Source organism: Strigops habroptila, chromosome 3, assembly GCF_004027225.2.
Source record: "Strigops habroptila isolate Jane chromosome 3, bStrHab1.2.pri, whole genome shotgun sequence".
In the NCBI taxonomy this organism is placed as follows: domain Eukaryota; kingdom Metazoa; phylum Chordata; class Aves; order Psittaciformes; family Psittacidae; genus Strigops; species Strigops habroptila.
Window position 1 is genome coordinate 58,273,589 of NC_044279.2, and position 19,792 is coordinate 58,293,380.

Below are 19,792 nucleotides of genomic sequence, written 5' to 3' on the forward strand. Positions count from 1 at the left end.
TAATAAACAATTATTTACAGGAGCAACATTCATTTACAAAATAAAACTTACTGCCATGCTAGCTGATGGTTCTGTAAGCTCCTCAAATGCCAATTTGAAGTAGGGCAACAAAAGCAAAGCGGTCTCTTCAAAGATTACTTAAGTAGTATTTACCTCCTCATCTGCGAGGCCTTCCTCTTCCATAGCCACTTCTAGCTTCTTCTGCCTGCGAAGGGCAAAAACAGATTGCTTTTTTAAATATTTATGAAAAACAAATGGAACACTACAGCAAGACAACTCCTTCACTTCACATATTCCAGATACCAAAGAATTTGCCTCAAATGGAAAATTGAAGACTTACTGCCCTCTCCACCCATTTACTCATTTGTGATCAAAGCTGTTGAAAATGCAAATTCAAGCAAGCACTTAGGTATTTGCACAATTAGGCATTAAAGGTCCAAACATATAATCACTCTACTGATTTGTATTTCTTCATATAACCTTGTTGAAGCAAAGCTGGTTTTATCAGTATCTGATAATGAATCAGAATAAACACTTTTTTTCCCCCCCACCATTTCTATATTGGCTCTACCTCCAACACCTCAGCCAGCTCCAGCTTTCACCCCCCAGCCTTGCTGACCTCTCCCTGGTCACATGCCTGGTCCTGTTCCCCTTACTCTTGGGCCAATTGACTCTACCCCCCTGGGTTCATCATCATCACCTCCTCCCAGCGTCCTGCCCAGGCCAGGGCTCACGGGTCCTGGGGCTAGTCCAGCTGGTGCCATGCCAGGCTGGGAGGATCCAAGTGGCAAGTGAAGCCTGCGGGTTACCCTACAGATGGCAGGGGGTCAGCATGTGGTAATACACAAGCGTAGAATGGTTTGGTCTAGAAGTGACATTAAAGACCATCTAGTTCCAACCCCGCTGCCATGGGCAGGGACACCTTCCACTAGATCAGGTTGCTCCAAGCCCCGTTCAACCTGGCCTTGAACACTGCCAGGGATGGGGCAGCCACAGCTTCTCTGGGCAGCCTGTGCCAGTGCCTCACCACCCTCACATGTCTACTGGACCCCTCTTTTTCTACCCATGAGACACTTCTTTATAACTGTCAGGGTGCAGGTTTCAGAAAGCATGTCACCCACTAGCAGCAGCCAAGAGCTTGAAGGCTCGGTGCCAGGCTGCTGGTGTCTTTCTGCACTTTGAGAAGTACAGCGGGATCCCCTAAATTAAAGGCCCTGAGCAGACACTCTATTCTCCTAACTAGAAGCAACTCAATTATGTGGGATAATGACTAAATATGATGAAGAGAGAAACCCTGCTGCTCAGCTGAAAACCCCTCAATTAAAAACATATTACCAGGGGAATGATAATTTCACATGCTGATGACAATTTGAAATACAACATTCATTATCATCAAATACTGGTGCGTTGACACTTAATTCAAGTAGCACTTCACCACATCAGAGGCAGAATTGGGCACAGATGAGAAAAATTAAAGTGGAGATGACCAACACACACTCCCACAGAGTTCCAGTCAACACCACCCAAGAACAATTCAGAGGTGGGAACTGCATTATACCCAGAATTCTTCCAGCCCACCCAAGAGCCTCTCAAACCCTCCATCACCAGTCCTATGCTCTTTACTGCCCCTTATTTCCACCCCAGGCCACCCCCAGCTCCCTGCCTCCTTTCCTTACCCCATCACTCCTGTCAGTCTTTTTCCCCACCTCCTGTAACACTTCCTTCTGCAGGGTTTATGAGTCTTGGCACAAGCTCCATGCTGCAGAGCATGAATAGACACCACAAACCCAAGTTACCACCCCTCAGCAGCTCTGCAGCATCTCCCTCTGTAGATTTTATTCCCTGTGGCATGTGTGGAGGAATTGGAGATCACCAACCTCACATGCTGAGGAAGAAACCTCACACGTGCTGCAAAATAAGACCCTGCACAGAGCAGTTTCCACAAAGCAGTAGTAACCTGATGAGGAGGTAGATTATACGAAACACCAAAAGTGGAGGTCCTCTGTCACTCACTCACTGTTTGTTACAGTAGCAGGGGATGTTCACAGGTCTACTGGCACAGCCAGCAGCTGAAAGGCAGCCCGTGCCCTTCAGGGATCAGCTCCTTGCTACTAAGTAGAGAAAAAACCTTACAAGAATGGAGAAAGAAAGTGCCCTGAAAGAAACACCATGAAAAGCCAAACAAGAAAAGCTGAAAGGGGTGAGAGGAAGCAGAGCCAGTACCTGGTTTCTCTCTCTTCGTGCTGTATAATTAGGTTGCTGTAGAAGTTCTCCAGCGTAAGTTTGGCCACCGTCACCCTCTCCCGGGTGTGGTTACTCATGGGAAAGGATGTTGTAGTCCCTGCAGTCATCGCCATGGTAACATGTACTGAAACAGAGCATGTCACATCATTACTCACTTGGAAAAAATAATACAAAATTATATATACACATGTATATATTCCTCTTTCCCATTCTCCATCGCCAAATTCTTAGACACTACAGAATTCACAGGAAAGGCACTGTTCTTTACGTAGAAGAAACTCCATTAAAAAAAAACCGTGTTATAAAATTATCCCAAGATAGCAGGACGACCTATTACCCACTCTCTTAAAAAAACCCCAAACCAGCACACTGGCAAAACAAAGGGTGAATCATAGCAAAGAATTATGCAGGCTACGGGCCTTGTCCGTGAATGAGGAAAATGTACCTCCAGCAGACTTGAGCCCAGCTTGCGTGACAGAAGAGGTGGCAAAGAGTGGAAAGGAAGAGGGAGAAGCCAGAGGAGCACCAGGCATCTCCCACAGCTGGACACATCACAACTCTATGCCAATTTCAGACTCCAGAAATTCTAAGTGCTACTAAAGGAGAGGATAAAATGGAACAGTAAATGGAGAAAATCCCTAATCCTATCCAGAGAAGAAGCTATTTCAAGGACAGAAGCAAGCCATCAGCTATCTTTGAATCTTAAAGCCGCTCAACAAAATTACATGGGGACAGTTGGGGGGGGACTTCTAGAAATCATTGCATGGAAATGAAATAATGGAACTGCCATATTTTAATGGAAAACTGCTGCTGCTGGGGTTTTTTTGCCTGTTTTTTTTAAAGCAACAACCAACCACCAAGAATAGAAAACCCTTCCCTACCACAAGGCCACTAGGCAACCAGTCTTTCCATTTGTTTCCTTTCCAACCATCTCTGTACCATGCTGCCGATGAAATGAGCATTTTCTGAAGTAGCTGTTCATTATAACGCTGCCTGAGTTTGGATTCACAAATTCAGGGGGAAATAATCTTATGCAGCTGTAAATAATTTACCCTTATAAATACAGTATGTATAGGTCAGGGCATGTGGTCACTGAGCACTTAAAAACTGGGAAGGGAGAGGACAGAAGAAGGGCTGTTCTCTACAATAGCTTTCACCTTGAACCTGAAGAACATGGACATACTAGAACAATGCTTTTAATGCTGGAAAAAGACATCTTGGGGCAGTCCTGAGTCCCTTGCAGCTGGTCCAGGGAAGCCAGGGGAGATGTAAAAAGAGGCACAATTTGTCCTGGGACTCATGCCCTACCTGGAAGTGGGTTGAGGCACTTTAAAAGAGCCTCACGGAGAGCCACGAATAGCAGCACCTCAGCCCCACGCTCGTTTGATCAGGTTGTTTTGGGGTTGGTTTTGGAAAATTCCACAGAAGTACATACACTTCCTTTTGACTATTTACGTAATCCCCTTCTATTTCACCAGGGGATTTTAAGGAAGACAAACCCTAAATTAGGCTTATGATCTTCAAGCAGATTCTAATACCTTTTAAGGTTAACTGATTAAAAGTTTCATATGGAAGAAAACTTGCATGTCCGCATCAGGATGGGGAGATTGCTTAATTCTGCCTGGGTTTTTTTGGGTTTGGATTTGACTGCTCCCCTCTGTGAGGACAGGATTTTCTCTCATGGATTTTTAATTGCATTTGGTGCAACAATAAGATATCTGTTGCCAGAAACGCAGCTGCTGTGTCACAAATAAAGGGGTTTTATAGCATTATGTAGATATTATTTTAGCTGTGTATTTTGGACTGTGCAAGATGGTGGAGTTCCAAGAATAAAAATTTAGCTGTCTATACTCATACAAAGAGGTTTTAATAGCACTACAGCTGCTCCAAGATGATGTCAATATTTCTATTTTTTAATCACTTTTATCCCCTTCAATTTTCTATTACAGAAAGATGAGAGCTGTCACCTTTTAGTCTTTACTAAAAATTAAGGGGTTCTATTCTTCACACATGTACCCCCTATTGGACACCTCTCCAAAAGCTGGAGAACTTACTCCTGCTCTCCCTACTCAGTCTGTTGTACAATATTATACTCTCTTTCTCCCTTGACAGGTGGGAAAAGAAATATAAAACAGGTATCTGAGTGGAAAAACCTACAGCATGTTGACACACCCAAATCAAACAGAGCAACTGCTGACCACACACTGGCACCTGTGAGTAAGTTATTACAAGAAATGACCTAATAGAGTAAAACCCCATCTTCTGGTCATTTTGGAGTGTCAGGATAGCGCAGCATTAACCCAGGCTTGAAATGGATTAACCTTTACTTAAGGTATAATGAGGACACTTCTAGCACTGGCAAGCAACAGGATATTTATCCTTTGCACATCTTGTATTCCTGGTAGGATAATATAACCCTGCAATTCTATTTCATGTTAATTTGTTTTCCCTATGCTCCTATACTCACAAATGCAGACGTTACCAAATAGCAAATCTAAGTTACTTGATTTTATTAAGCCTGTAAAAAGGAGATAACAATTCTGGCACTAGCACACCATGCTAGAAATAGCAGGGCTGACCCTCACTGTAGTTCTACAGTAGGAAAACATAGACAAGAAGCTAATCCATAAACTAGCAAACTCAGAGAAAGCTATTTACCAGAGAAGAAACTCGTATTGACTTCACCATCACACCACAGCATAAACCCACCATTATCCCCTCCACTAAAATAGGAGGGATACATTACCAGAAGCATTTGCTTGCCGCATAGAATCATAGAATGGTTTGGGTTGGAAGGGGCCTTAAAGCACCCCATATATCCTGTGCACACTCCACCAGCCCTGCCTTCAGACCACATTGTACCACAGCACAATTCTTCAGGCAGAATTTACTTCACATTTGTTCCGTTTGCAATTGGTGTCCCCAGTTACCTCTGTCATGGGGGGGGGGGACACCAAAACAAAACACAAAAAAAACCCCCACAACAAAACAACAACAAAACCCTTTGCAAACCCAAGAGTGCCCTAAGCTCTCCAGGTTCCCCAAAGCAAGTAGAAAAGAGCACAGACCTGGCAGGAGACACAAGATACCCTGCAAAACCCTATGTCAACTCACAGCAGAGAAAAACTTCAACTTTTTTCCTCTGGCCTCTCTGCTTCCACTAACAAACTTCAAAACAAAGCACAAATCCACAACCCAAACAAAATATTCAGTTGGGAATTACAAAGTAAAGTCCTTAAGCATGGCCTTTATAAACAAATGATACTAGAGGGGACGGGGGTGGGAAGGAAGAAGCTTCAAAATGGGGCCTTTTACTGACAGCACACTGCTACTGACCTCACCACATTAACAGGAATGTTTTGAAAAGGTGCCACCCACAGTTCTTGAAAATGCCCTCAAAAACCTACTAATTCACCCAAATTCCTTCCATTTGCATAATGGAACCATTCTACTCCTGCTGCATCACCAGCCTTGCATTAGGCTCCCTGGACCATGAAGGAGGTCATATTAAACCAGCCAGCCACATTTGGTGAAAACTTGGGCTGATGAGGACCAAAGGCATTTCTTTCCAAAGGGCCTGTTACTTTGGGAAAAAATGATACACCACCGGCTGTGGGAGAGAGAGAGAGAGACATCAAACCCATCTAATGGGCAGGAGACACTGAGCAGCGCAGAGCCCGCAGGACAGTGTGTCAGAGCTGCCAGAAGCACAGAGGCCATATGTGCTGCTTGGCCCAGAAAGAGAGGCTGTGCCTCCTGGATGGATGGCTCACCTTACAGCGGGAGGGAGCCCTTCTCCTGATACCTGCTCTGCTCAGCAGCAAGCACCTAGGGCATGCAGATGAGGAGCTACAGATGTGCAGCAGCTGGGGAAAATCTTGCCCCCAGAGGCAGATGGAACTGCAGCAGAGCAGGGAGGAGCTGAAGTATGTTCCTGAAGGATGAGGGAGAGCAGGGGACAGGCACTGAAAGGGGACAGCAGGCCCAGTGCTAACACACCGAAGTTTTCGAGAGTCTCCTCCAAGCAAGTCTCTCCTGACTCACCATAAAATAGAATATCTCAGTTGGAAGGGACCTCTCCCTTCTGGTAGAACAATGCTGCCTGGTCAAAGCATACACCAGTTTTTTGATTCCCAGATCTTCCCTGATTGGGACTCAGAGAAAGGCCAAGCAGTGGCCTACAGTTCACCAAAACTTCAGTTTGTACTCCCACCAGCTTTAAGTTAAACTGTCAATTGATTTCCCTGAAACAGTTTCCACCACTGAAAAGCCCACACCAAAATGCAAAACCATCCCCCAAAGCAGGTAAGTTCATAATTTCAGATCCTTCTAGCATATTCTTCCAGCCTTTCACATTTACATTTTTAATGATTTCTCACTTCAGTGAGAATATAAATATGTGCAAGTATGCTACAGTGAAAACTGAAACCAGTCTTTCCAGCTATCTTCCTTATTAGAGGGTTTCACATTTCTCAGGATACTACAGTAACCTATTTGATCAATTCTTGCTTTCTCTCACAAAGATTGCCTGCAAAAGAACAAGTCTGTGCCAGTTAGACAGTGGTGGGTATTGTGACTGGGCTTCACTTCTGTAAGAAGGGGTCTGAAAGTGCCAGTCTCTTTATAGGCAAGTTTCCTGCACAACTGTCTTATATCACACAGCTTGTTCTTACTATTGAATAAAGCTGCATCTATACTATCAAATTAATCTGGACTTAAGTCACACAACATTCTTATTTTTGAAACTATGTGTATAGCATAATTATACAGTAGCCCTAACATAATTTTACTCTGGATTCATTACTTAGTGCATATTTAAGTTAGGGAGCAAACATCAATACAATTCTCTTGGAGAGAAAAGCATGGTTTTTTACCACATGAAGAATGCCATTATCATGCTGCTGGCTCTCTGACTTGGATTTAAAATGTAAAGCTACAAACATCAGCAAGAAAGGGAACACCAATCCTTCCTCCCAAAACAGCTACATCACAGAAAGGCTGATAATTATTTAGGCACCCAAGCACGCCCCTAGAGCCCAGCATTTAGGAAGCAGTAAAAAGGGTAAAACTGCAAAGTTTAAAAAGATTCCATTTACAATCCAAGGGAATTGGCTCTTGAATGAAAGCCTCTGGGTAAGGCAGATACCAAAACATATTTTTGCCTTTCAAAGTTCCCATTTTCTCAGCATGACACATTTTGGCATTCAACTTACTCCCGAAATGAGGTATACAAATGGCATTTTTCAAGCATTAGAAGGTAAAAAAGAAAGGAGAGGGTTTCAGTGCCAGACCTGTTCCAAAGTAAACAAATACAGCTCAATAAAGCGAGTACCTTCAGAAACGCCAGTTATCACCACTGTGCATAGTGCTGGAGCTCTTCTGCATGAGAAGCTAGAGTGGACTTAATAAAGCTGCTTGGCTCCTTTACAGACAGCGCAGCAAAGCAACTCACTGAACAGGCACTAAAAACCACCGCTGGCGAGGATTGTGTTTGAAAAATGAAGTCCTGTATAGGAAAACAGCATGGACACAGCAAAGCTTCAAGTAAGAGCGCCAGCCCTGCTCTCTCCAAATTGTCTGGGTTCTTTTTCAGAGAGACAGGAGATATATATATGAGGGGAAAAAAAAAAACCAACCCACCATACACAAATAACAGCATGATTCACACCAAAAGGCAGTGGGCAGGGACAGATAAATGAAATAAGCAACCAAAGGCTCAGCAGGATGAGGTGGTGTGACATACCAGCAAGAGTAAGGGGAGGAGCAGCAGCTGGAGCAGCAGCCGCCCAGGCACTCCAAGCAACTTCTACATGCAACTAGATGTCGTATGAGCTGACATGCAAACAGAAAGCAAAGATAAAAATGCTGTACAACAGCTGATCGTTCCAGTGACGAAACAGAAGGAGAAAGTGGTCATAATGTGGTATCAGCTGGAGGGAAAATGACTTTCTGCACTACAGTTTCTGCTAGTACAAATCTGGCAACTGTGCTGTGCATATTTTCACTGCCCAATTGTTTATACCAAACCTTCTCCTGGAGAGGTTCTCTGCCTTCTTTTTCTATAACCCACTTTAAATCCACTTCCAAAGCTTTTGAGAAAGCTCCAGAGACAAAACACTACAGGACCCTGAAGCCTCCGAGCAGCAGGCAAACAACAAAACCCCACTACTCCAAGCTATGTCAATTATGGGCCATTATTTTTCAACCCTTGGAGCTTGATCTTAATACTTGTGTTATTACTAAATATATCTTTCCATTTTCAGAACGAAACCTTGCCCAAAGTTCACTATGTCAATAAAAAAACCCCTTCAGCTCAATAGGTTTTGACCTAATAGTCCTATTCTGGCATCTGGATGATGCTATCTGTGCTACTGCTGTTACTGAAGTTCCTAGTTACCAGATCAGCATGTTTGCCAAGCACTGCTCTGGGGTATGTTTCAGAAAAATAAATATTATGATCCTGCATAATGCATGTTTTCAGTAGTATCACCATTCACAATCCCCTATTTTATTTAATATGTTACCTGAAAGAAGCAACATTCTGTGCCAAATAAACCAAATCAGATTATTTCACATGCAGATTTTTCTTCTTTTCAATGTTAATCGCTAAGACCAGATCTTTCTGAGATCCTCCGCTTTTTACAGCAGTCCCCATCTGAGAAGGGAAAATGAAGCAACAAGACTGCAATAAAATGGCACTGACACTTTAGCTTTCATTTACCTCATTTATATACTTCATTTCCTTTAGCTTGTTACTCATTCCTCAATGTGCATCATGTTCTAGGAAGTTTTGCTACTTTAAAGTTACAGCATGAATTATATTTGTTCTATTTAAAGCAGCACTAAACCTGAGTAAAATTAGCTCTGTTGGAACAGGCCTTGCTATTTAAAAGCAAAAGATGTTCAAATGTTTTAGCCATTTTAAGTCATTCTTGCTGTCCCCATGGAGCATCTGGGTGAGTTGCCCGTTACAGTCCCAGCTAAAAGCAGAAAGCAGCACTCCATGACTTGCCCAGCCCCAGCTCATAATCCAAAAGTCATGGACACTCCCAGTGCCCGACCCCCATGACCATGAGAAAACCCTGAGGGGACATTCACAGACCCACAGGACTCAGGATGGAGATGCTGCATGGGTCCTGCAGCCCCAGCGGCTGCTGCACTTCTAGCACTGATGACACCAGGGAAACCTGAGGGACAGCAAAGCCCAGAGGGCAACTTAGGGTGTCAGGAGCTGACTCCAACATGCCCCCTAAACTCCATGAGAGCTTTTCACCCAATGCACCCAAGTAAAAAATGCTTTCAAAATGAAGGAAGTTACTTTCCTACCTCGGGGTAGACTCCTAAACCTGTAAATACCCTAAAATGTCAAGGACGGGCATTGGGCAAAAATCCCCTCTGAAACCACCAAGGTCCCTTCCCCCAGCAAAGGCCACAGTTGCGTGCACACTGTAACTTGGCATTAGCCAGTACTGTTTCTGAAAGAACCTGTCCCACTTTCCGTCCAACCATCTGTTTGTTTCTCTCCCGCTGCCGCTCGATGCTTTGTGCCAGCACAAGAAGCTGCATAACCCAGATTGAGGAACTGCACCAGGCTGAAACGATTTCTTCTAAAACAGTTTTGGTGAGGCTGGTTTCACCTGCATCAACTGAAAAGGGCCACACTTCCCCAGGCTGAGCCTGCTCATTCCTTCCCATGGAGTTTGTCCGGAAGCAAGAAGCAGGCAATAGGGCCTCGTCTTCTAATTTGGCTCACAGAAACGAATCTCACAAATCATTCCGACACACCCACAGTAATGATAAGGAAATATTTCCTAATATGGAATAAAACCTGAATATTGGAGTTGTGCTGCACTCCAGGATTTCCTGCTATTCAATGAAGTTGAGCAGCAGAAGCCTCCCATGAACAGTGGCCCTGATTCAGTTCTCTGCTACTTTCAATGAGCAGAGTGCATGGCTGCCAAACACAAATTCGTTTCCCTAACAGGAAAAGATAAAAGATGAAACTATGTATGTACAAATATATATATATATGGGTGTATATATATAAACTGCATATACCTACACCTAGATAAAATATACGCACTGTTTTCTTCCATTTCGAGTCAATCTTTTGTCCACATCAAGTTACAAAACAACTTTTGATCCAAACATCATAACCTTTGCTTTCACTAACAATGGGAGACTGGTCACCCAAAGTTTAGAAACACAAATCCACTAAAAAGGTCACTTCCATCTCAGCTCCACTTGCCTCGACCTTTGGCAATACAATTATATTCTTTATGCTCTACTTCAATAGCTCTGTCCCAAAGTTAAGGGTACGTTTTGAGACATCCTGTACTTAGAACACTCGCTCAGCATTGAATAACTTGCAATGACATACCGAAATCTTCATGAGCTCAGTCCTTTCAAATAACTTAAGTTATTTTCTTTATGGAGGGTTTTTAAAGACAATCTAACCATTCGGGTTTTAGCAGTACCCACTCAAATTTCTTTACCATGCATGCATGTGTGGCTGCAAGACAGGACTCCCCCACCCACCGCATTAGCCTCGTTTAGGGAGAGAAGAGAAAATAGAGGCTGTACTTCTGCTCCACCAGCAAGGACAAAGGGCTAAAGCTAGCAACAGGAAGGGAATAGAGGTGCTGGTGTATCCACATGCTGCTGTCTTCCACAGTGCTCCAAATGGGAGGTCAGCTCAGGACAACATCCTGTATGACTAAATGAAGCACAAAACATGATAAGGGAACTAGACTTGCAGTGCCATGTGGCCATCCCTCCTTCCAGGGTGTACCACATTATCTGAATTGATGCATTTTAATTTATTGGCAACAAAAGAAACCAGTAGGTTGCTGAAAAGCTAACAATGGCATTTCATAGCTCACTTGTAAGTTTCCTTTCTCCTGGCTCTCCCCAAGCTTCACAGTGCTGCAAATCTTTGTCCTCTTAGAAGTGTCTAAAAACAGGAAGCTCTTCTATCTACTGAAGTAATTGCATTCCTGTGCACTTAAGCATTTTCTCAGCTTTTAGCAGGTAGTTGCATCCAGGCATATTCAAGAAAGCCTTGTTCTAAGATCTGCTAATATAACTGGCGAAAAAAAAGCGCCCATGCTAAATATTTTGCTGCCGTGTTCTGCATCATGAAATAATTATGAATGGAGCCAGGTCAACGACCAAAAAAATCTGCTTCCTCCCCAGTTATTAGTTTTCTGGACAAAATTATACTGAGGTATGTCCCACTCCAAAACATGTACAGCAATCTGAAAGTAAAATTCAGCCACAGTGCATTTCTCTACATCTGGCTTTTCCATGGCCAAGAGACACAACTTAGGACAAAAGTAAAGAATACAAGAAGGAGCTTTTAACCTGGAACCTGCATAAAGTTTCCTTGAAATCGTAATACATTTTCAGCTTTGATCAAAGAAGCTCTGCTCTTTAATTTTAGGCATGCTATAAAGCCTTTCTATTTTCTAAGGAGCCTAGGGAAGCAGGACCAGAGGGAGGATTTGGGTTTGGGAACTAGGAAGCACTTTTGCATTCGAGAATGCTGGAGGAGAAGAGAACACTGAGGTTTTTTATTTTTACTAATGTATGTTCAAACCCCTGACTCTTAGTAGGCTCTTTTCAGATCACATCAATCAAATTAAGTATAGTAATTACACATGATAAGTCTGTGCCAGCAAAGAAGCTGACCGCTAAATGAGATGCAGAACACCAATGACTGGCTATGGCCTATGCAATGCCTCTAGTCAGGGTTAATGAGCACAACAGATCCCTCTGGCCTTAAAAAGCTGCGAATGCAGGTAGTACATCTTGTTAGTATATGCAGTACTGGAGAACAGATGCTTGCCCATTTGAATCCCACTACAACAGTTCATTTCTTTAACTATGATTTTTGAAGAAGACAACAGCTGTTGGCACACAAAGCAGACTACCTTGATGAGGCCCAGGATACACAAAGATGAAAAGATGTGTGCAGTCTCTTGATGCAGGAGAGGATACATGGTACCACCTTCCTAGTGCCTGAAGCCAGAAAGCAGATTTGGAAGGATGGGGATGGAGCTGTGCCATAGTTTTACTAACAAACGATCAGGACCTCTGGCCATCAGTACCAAAGGTGGAGAAAGAAGTATTATTTCATGAAGAAACCCTAATGGCAACACCTGAACCCTAGAGTGGTAACAAGGACAACTGCAAAGAGAAAGCATTATATTCTGCCTTATTAGCAGACTGTTTTAGGGGCGAACAGTCAATAGAGCTGTGGTTTTGCATTTCAGCATTTATACCTCTTTGAGAACATATATATCACTATCAATCTATAGATCACTTTCAGAACAAAAATACACTGGAAGTGGGTAGCTGGGGCTTATCCTTCTGAGATTTAGGTATGGAGAAAAACAGCTCTTACAGTGGCAGACTTACAGAGCTTTGCCTTCATAAAATCTGAGTCTTCCTGCAGCCTACTGCCTATTGTCCCAACTGCTCATCTCCTCTAGGGCTGAAGAGTGACGAGAGGAGTGTTTTGTTATAGCTATGCTATGATCCTACATGATCACATATGCACCCTTCTAGGAAGATATGAGAAAGGCAAAAAAAGAAACAGGAAATAAAAGATTTGCATCTAAGTGAAAGATAATGATGTCTGTGATGAGCATTAATTCCCTGTGGAAGGTCATTCTTCCATCTTGGCCTGGGAAAACTCACTCAGAATGGGTGGTGTTTTCCTTTAAATTAATCTCAGAGATTTGATTCTATTATCTGGTTTCCTAGTTAGAGAATAAGAGAGGCAAAAGCAGGGTGCAGGGAAAAGCTCCAGCTATATCCAGCTGCAAGGGAAAGTGAGAGGGAAAAGCAACAGAGGATATCTGCTTAAGCTTCTATAAGATACTAATGCTGTATGTAGCTGCTATGCTCCAGTTAAACATGCAAGAATGAGCAAATTTCCAGATTTTTAAAAAATAAAAATCTTTAAGAGTCCAGTTTCATATGCTTTCAAGATGAAATAAATTATGACAAGAATGAGAGAAGATGATGACAACTTCTCTAGGAGCAAACCTTTCCCACCAAGAAAGCCTTCAGAATAGAAGAGTCTTGCAGCATGTCCTGAGGGCTAAGCATGCTCTTCACTGAGAAAAGGAGTAAGACTCATCAGTAAGAAGGACTCTTCATGGAACACAGGTAATCTCCTACAAAGGTATGGGCTTTACAGGAAGGAAGAAGGAAAAGCAACACTTGTGTTCCCACAGAACAGCTCTCACCATTCCTTTTCAAGTTGTAAGTCTCTATGGCCCTGTAAACTGCCATTGTGCTTCCATTTCTTTATCTGTCAAGTGGAGATTAGACAGGTGGAGTTACTTGCAGGAAATTTGAACAGAAATACCGGTTTAGTGCAAACAGTGTGTCAGGATGGAGACTGGTGGAGTGGCAAATAAAGAAGTCTTTCAGGCAGTGATTTGAATTGCTTGACAAGTTAGATGCAACCAGCTATTTCCATAAATAGTAACCAGAGAAAAACCCAAATAAGCCGTAGGAAGAATGAGATAATTTCCACTTTTGGAATAATATTTAACATTAACATTTCCTTATGGGGATGGGCCCCATGCACAAGGCCCTTACACAGAAAGGACAGACATTGCTGCCAAGTTCAAGGAGTGTCAGTGCAGGTCTATGAATTGCTTCTTAGAGACATCTCTCTCTCCCACTTTGCTGATCCCTCCAGTCCTGAGCATTCACTCTTACAGTTTCCCCAATAATGCAGCCACAGCCAAGTTAGATGAACTCAGCAGTCTGACAAAACTAAGTTATCAACCACTCCCATGCTCCAATAAGAAGGAGACCATTCTTCCATAAAAATCAGAAAATTGGGTTTGTCCTACCCTCCAACTACACAACTGCTAAATTCAGTGAAAAAGGAGTAATGAAATATGGATAGGCACAGAGGACAATGGGGAGAACAGCACTGCCCCTTTTGCAGGCACCCAGATTTGGACTACACCCCAGTAGGGTTCAGATACACTTGTGGCAATGGGAGAACTGGACTGTTACATCAAATTGGATACAACGTAAACCCTAGAGTCTAATGGTAACAACTGTTAAATGTCAGCTCTCACCAATGTGGTCACATTCTTCTTGCACCATCTTTTGCTGGCTTCATTTGAAAATGGGCTGATGTAAAGGAAAGCTTTGCAAAGTTTTCAAAAGGCAGGCTATAACTACTTTCTCACATCCCCTTTACTTCAGGCTGCAACAATATAGAAGACAATTCATTTGATTTTGATGAAAAAGGTTATGGTGAGGCTGATCATGATGAACAGCTGAACATCTATCCCCTAGATAGTGCATCATGTGCTGCACTGTTCATGAATAACCCAAGCTCTTTTTACGAAGACCACGAAGGGTTTGTACTATGTGCTGCTTCTGCTCGCTTCAGAAGCCATACCAAATGCTTCTCCTAGAGCACTGCTTGGTTCCTGTATGTTGAATAAAGCCCAACACAGACAAGCAAGCTCAAACATGGAGCAGAAGACCAAACTATACAGTTAACACAGACATGATTTATACTTGAATAGTTTTATGCTCATCCAAAGAATGCCAAGAACATAGACTTAGAGCAAAGCCTGGTACCTGACCTATAGTAACACACCAGGAATATCCACCTTAAGGTCCACTCTAATTTCTCAGTCATTCCTTCATGCACCTCCTCTCATTCTACTCAATGACTCTACCAGAAGCATTACCAGCAAAGGTATCCCTCACACAACATCTAATGGTGACTTGAGTTTATTTCTGCAAAATAAAACCACATTAAATTCCCGGTATTTGTCAGTGATGCAAGTGTTGAAATAATGAATATTTTGACTTTTCTTTTTCTAATTGCACATGGTGTATGTACAGAGGAAGGATGCTTTTGTGGCTACAAGACAGGAAACTGCATTAAGAAACAGACAAGCTGGATTCTATTTTATTTCCCATGTGCAAAAACAAACCCTACAGAAAAAATGAAATAAAGAAAGAAAAAAATGTACTTAGGGCGTGCCTCAGTTACCCTACGTGAAAACAAACATATTATTTCTGTTCCTAGCGGGTCATGAACTTAATGAGTTCATATGCACAAAGAACCTGGGCTCTTAAGAGGAAAGATGCTAAAGTAGTATTAAAAATTATTTATTCACTCATTCTGAAAATTCATTATTTAACCTGGCCCCAAAACATACAAAACATGTGGTCCCTTCCTTGCTATTCCACTTCTCTGAGCTGCCCATTCAATCAGACTGGACAACAAATGAACCACTACAGCTGACTGCAGAAGAATCATCAATCTGTATACAGTGGATTTGGAAGGGAATTTTATGGGAAAAGGCAATAGAAGGGACAATTAAATATTAACACACTGCAAGTGGCCAAGTTTGGTGATAACATTTCCAAGTTGAGCTACACTCAGCCTTGGCGAAATGTTGCTATTGTGAATCCAGCTGAAAGTATTCATCTGTATGACTCCCCAGTCAATGTTTACACATTCTGTTGCTCATATGCAAATAACATTAATCAGCTGTCTTTTAAAGTACTGATAAATAGACAGCATTTGGAATGTTTTACCAGTTTCCTGGTAAAGCCACACATAATATCAGGAATGTAGTTTGTCAAATTGATATAACAGAGGGTAAGAGAGAATACTTCTCGATTTCACTATTCACTAGGAAGCAGCTGCTCTGCTATATTCTCACTTCTGAAAATATAGGAAGCACTAAAAAAAAAAATGAAGAGAAAGGAGTCTAATAATGTAGTATTAGTACAGCATAAAAAAATATTTACATCTGTGATTCCTCAGACGATTAATTATTGTGTCAGTTGAGTCTTAAAATACATTTCAACTTGCACTCATTTACAAAAAGAAAACCAAGTAAAATCCCTTCTTTTAGAAGTACCCCTGGGCAGTCATAAAAGGTCTGTGCAAAAATTAGCACTTTTTACTCTGCAGATGATGCCCCAATTGATACTGAGCCCGACCTCCCTAGCCTAGATGCATAATAAAAATTTCATTACTCTCCCCAGATATAAGATGGTAGCACAGGGATGGAAGCAAGATCTGGAGGCTAGTCTGTATTTCTTTTTTTTTTTCATCCCCTTGAGTAAAAGCTTGGAAAATAAATCAGTATAAAATAATAAAATAAATTATGGAAATTTCAGCAAATCCTGAAAGCACAGGGAAGCTGCTCTGCTGGTAGCGTCTAAGAGGGAAGGTGTGCCCTCCCCCTTCCCAGCATGCCCAAAACTGCTGAGGTCTCTTGGGGTTGTTACCAAGCCTCAAGATGCTTTCCTCTCCTTTGGATTATTCCTCATGTTAATAATGCCAGAAAGCACCTTCATCTTCCAATAAGATGGAGCTGCAAGCTTCATTCTGCTTCCCTATATGACATACCTTCCCCAGAGCCTTCAAGGAAATTATGGTTTGCTCCATTAAAGTATCTTCCACTTTGTGAGGTACTTTGCAAAACTGAAACATTAAACACATCATCTTGGTAAAGCAAGTCAGTAATTGTATCACTGTTGACTACAGAGGAAAGTAAACAAACCCAGGCTCAATCCTGGGAAGACCCTGAAGGGTCTTATGAGCAAGGGAAGAACTTGACCAGACAATCCTGCCTTGTAACATATATGTACAGCAGCCTGGGGAACAGACCCCTTCCAATGCCACTCAATTAGTAGTAGAAATATATCCAAGATAACATATAGGCTTACATAACATTCTCCATGTATAGATCTGAAAACACAAGGACGATTTCAATCTGATTTTAGAAATACGGAAAGTGAGGTACAACAAAATGAATCAGAGCCACCAAAATACAAGAATACTTGAAAAAAATGTGTGTGTATATATATATATATCTCAACTGTGCAGCACCACACCAGCATCTGAAGCACAAAGAGTAATTTGCAGAAGCTGCCAGAAACCTGAAGGAAGAGCTGAGACATGGAATCACTGCATTAGCCCTGACTCTTACCTTGAGTTTAGTATTACAGTCAGATCAGGTCAGCACTGGAGGAAAGGCAAGCTTTTCTCTGGCAAGCCTTCATAGAGATACACGTTCAAAAAATAAAATGTGTGCACTTAAGGAACATAAAAATGTTTTATGGAATCCTATTTTTAACACCAAATGGCACAATGAACTATGGGAAAAACTAGAATTACAGCAGGAAACAGAAGAAAGCTCAGTTGACCTGAGCCCAGGGGTTTCCAGAGGTGCAACTGTAGAGAAGCTGCCTACTTACACTGCTGTTTGCACGGGACCCTGGGGCTTTCATAGCAGCTATTGAGGAAGCACGTTCTTCATGCTCTCCTGGAGAAAACCAAACTGATTCAACTAAGCTGTCAGCAGAACAAAAGGAGTCTGTGAATTCACAAGTTTTTGCATGCACCTGCAGGGATATTTTACTACGGTGAAGCCAGCAGATTTTATTACTGTTGAAATTTCAACTGCCACAGGAAACTACTCAGAAGTCACACAGCAGTATCAGAGCACATACATGCATTCAAGGCTCCACAAGTGGAAGTCCACCAGGGCCTTGCTTGTGCCCATCTTCTCCTGAAAAACATGTCAACCTCTGTTCTACCAGCTAGCTGTGGAGTCCTAAAACAGTCACCCTTGCATTAGGTACTAGAAAACATCTCCTCCTAGTGACTTTTCATATCCACTGACTACAGAGCACAGTTAAGACTACTAACTGGCTCAGATGTGTAATTTTTAAGCACCCAAAGGTAGGTAGGTGAATCTTGCCTGGCAGTTGATACAATGCCAACTCTCACTGTGATGAGGGTACCTGGTATCTTCGGATTTAGCAGTTTGCTTCTCCTGACCATTTCAAAAGCCTATAACTGTTGTCGATGTCTATAACCGGTTTCTTGAATCACTGTTAGAAACCCAGCCTCATCCAATAGTAGTCCTACAGCAGATGGATTTGCTCGACAGTTAAAATGTGTTTCAAGGGCCAAAGGAAACAAAAAAAATAGGTGGCATCCCTCCCCCACCCCCATAGAGCACTGGACTTCCCCGCAGAGGAAGACCAGGCAATTGACTATCATGGGGATAGACTCAGATCCCACCAAACTCAAGATAATTTGAATCCAACTGTGGTTTGAGCATCTTGTCATTTTTACATCGTTCAGCTCTGGGCACCTCACAGACAGAAAAATATTCTCCACATGAAGAAAAAAGATGAAGATTTGAAGCTCTCTATAGAGTGTTTGCTAAAAATACCTCTTTGGAGACATCCTTTGCCAAATAACTGCCAAATCTTCAAAGGCTGAATTATAATGTTGAAATATTTGTAATACAAGCCTGTTGTGTTTCTTATGAAGGATGGTTGGCAGTCAGAGATGGAATCTTTCAGCTCAAAGACCTGGTCCAGGCAATAACTGGAAACAGCTCTTTGGTGGCTTAAGTGAAATGAGTCAGTGGATCTCAGTCCAGTTCTCAATAAACCAGGAACCACATCACGAAAGCATCTGTAAGAGTCACTTCCTTTGTTTGATACCACTGTAAAGGCTGAGGACTAAATAAGGTGGGGAAAATGAATTATCCTTCCTCAAAATAGCATGTTCCCTCAAAACACAAATTGCTTTTACCTAGCATCCTTGGTGAAAGTATCACAGTGTGTTTTTACAAAATATGAACTAATTTAAATATTTCTTTAAGTAATATATGTAACCCCATACTTTCTCAGTACAAAGAAACACCACCTGCTGACTTCCAACATGCCAGAGCCACACAAAAGAACAGCCAACATGAATATTCCCATCCCATATGCTAACTGCATTCCTGCTTCCAGAGCCAACAAAAGTTTAAGAGCTCCTAAGTATTTTTCTTCAAGAAAATTTAGCATACAAACATAGGCTCACCTTGAATAAACTGCTCAATTTCAAGGACTCACATCATTAGGAATATTTGCCTTTTCTCTTGCCAGTAAAGGGGCATGAAGCAAGACATCATAGAATATAGGAACTTAGAAAACTAAGTAACTAAGTATTGTTACTAAAGTAACAATATTTTAAACTCTGCTTCAAGCATACAGAGTAATTTTATAAGGACACAGATAATGAGATCAAAATCTTTGATCATGAACATCAAACTTAATTTCTTGTAATAAATCCCCACACCCACAGAAAGCATCATACACATCCTAGTTTATTAACTTTGCTAGAAAGCAAAACCATACAAGTCACAAATAAAATTTAGAGCAATAGTTTTTTAAAACATCAGTTGATTCTATTAATTAATTAAACTTTGTCGCACTCACATGCCACAAGATAACTGAATATAAACACAGTTAATATTAGGGGATTGGTGCTGCTCAGAAAATTGAAATGCCAAGTTGAGAGAACAGCATGTGTTTCATTCAAAGAAGATGAAGGCTTTCTGAATTTTGGCGCTTTGTAAATACCTGCTAAACTTTGATTGAACAGTGCTTGTGAAGTACGCTAGGTCAAATGTGGTCAGTATCTCAAAGAGCACCAGATCTTTCAATATTGAAAAAGCACTTATAAAGAGATCTT

The 19,792-nt window shown here is 41.9% G+C and overlaps 1 protein-coding gene across 5 annotated transcripts in view; it reads right to left on the reverse strand.

The window, feature by feature from the left end:
• STK38L (serine/threonine kinase 38 like) overlaps positions 1-19,792 on the reverse strand; it is a 51,127-nt gene that overhangs the window by 19,744 nt on the left and 11,591 nt on the right. For 3 of the 5 annotated variants that reach the window (XR_003990445.1, XR_003990446.1, XM_030478571.1), the window contains exons 2-3: positions 2,224-2,368; positions 154-205 (exon numbers count right to left, since the gene is read on the reverse strand). Coding sequence is in view for 3 of the 5 variants with exons in the window: in XM_030478571.1 (XP_030334431.1) it covers positions 154-205; positions 2,224-2,357 (186 nt within the window). In the remaining 2 variants the exon portion in view is untranslated. Of the gene's footprint in view, positions 1-51; positions 206-2,223; positions 2,369-7,576; positions 7,836-19,792 lie in introns of those variants that run through there. The other 2 variants (XM_030478572.1, XM_030478573.1) reach the window with 2 other exon arrangements.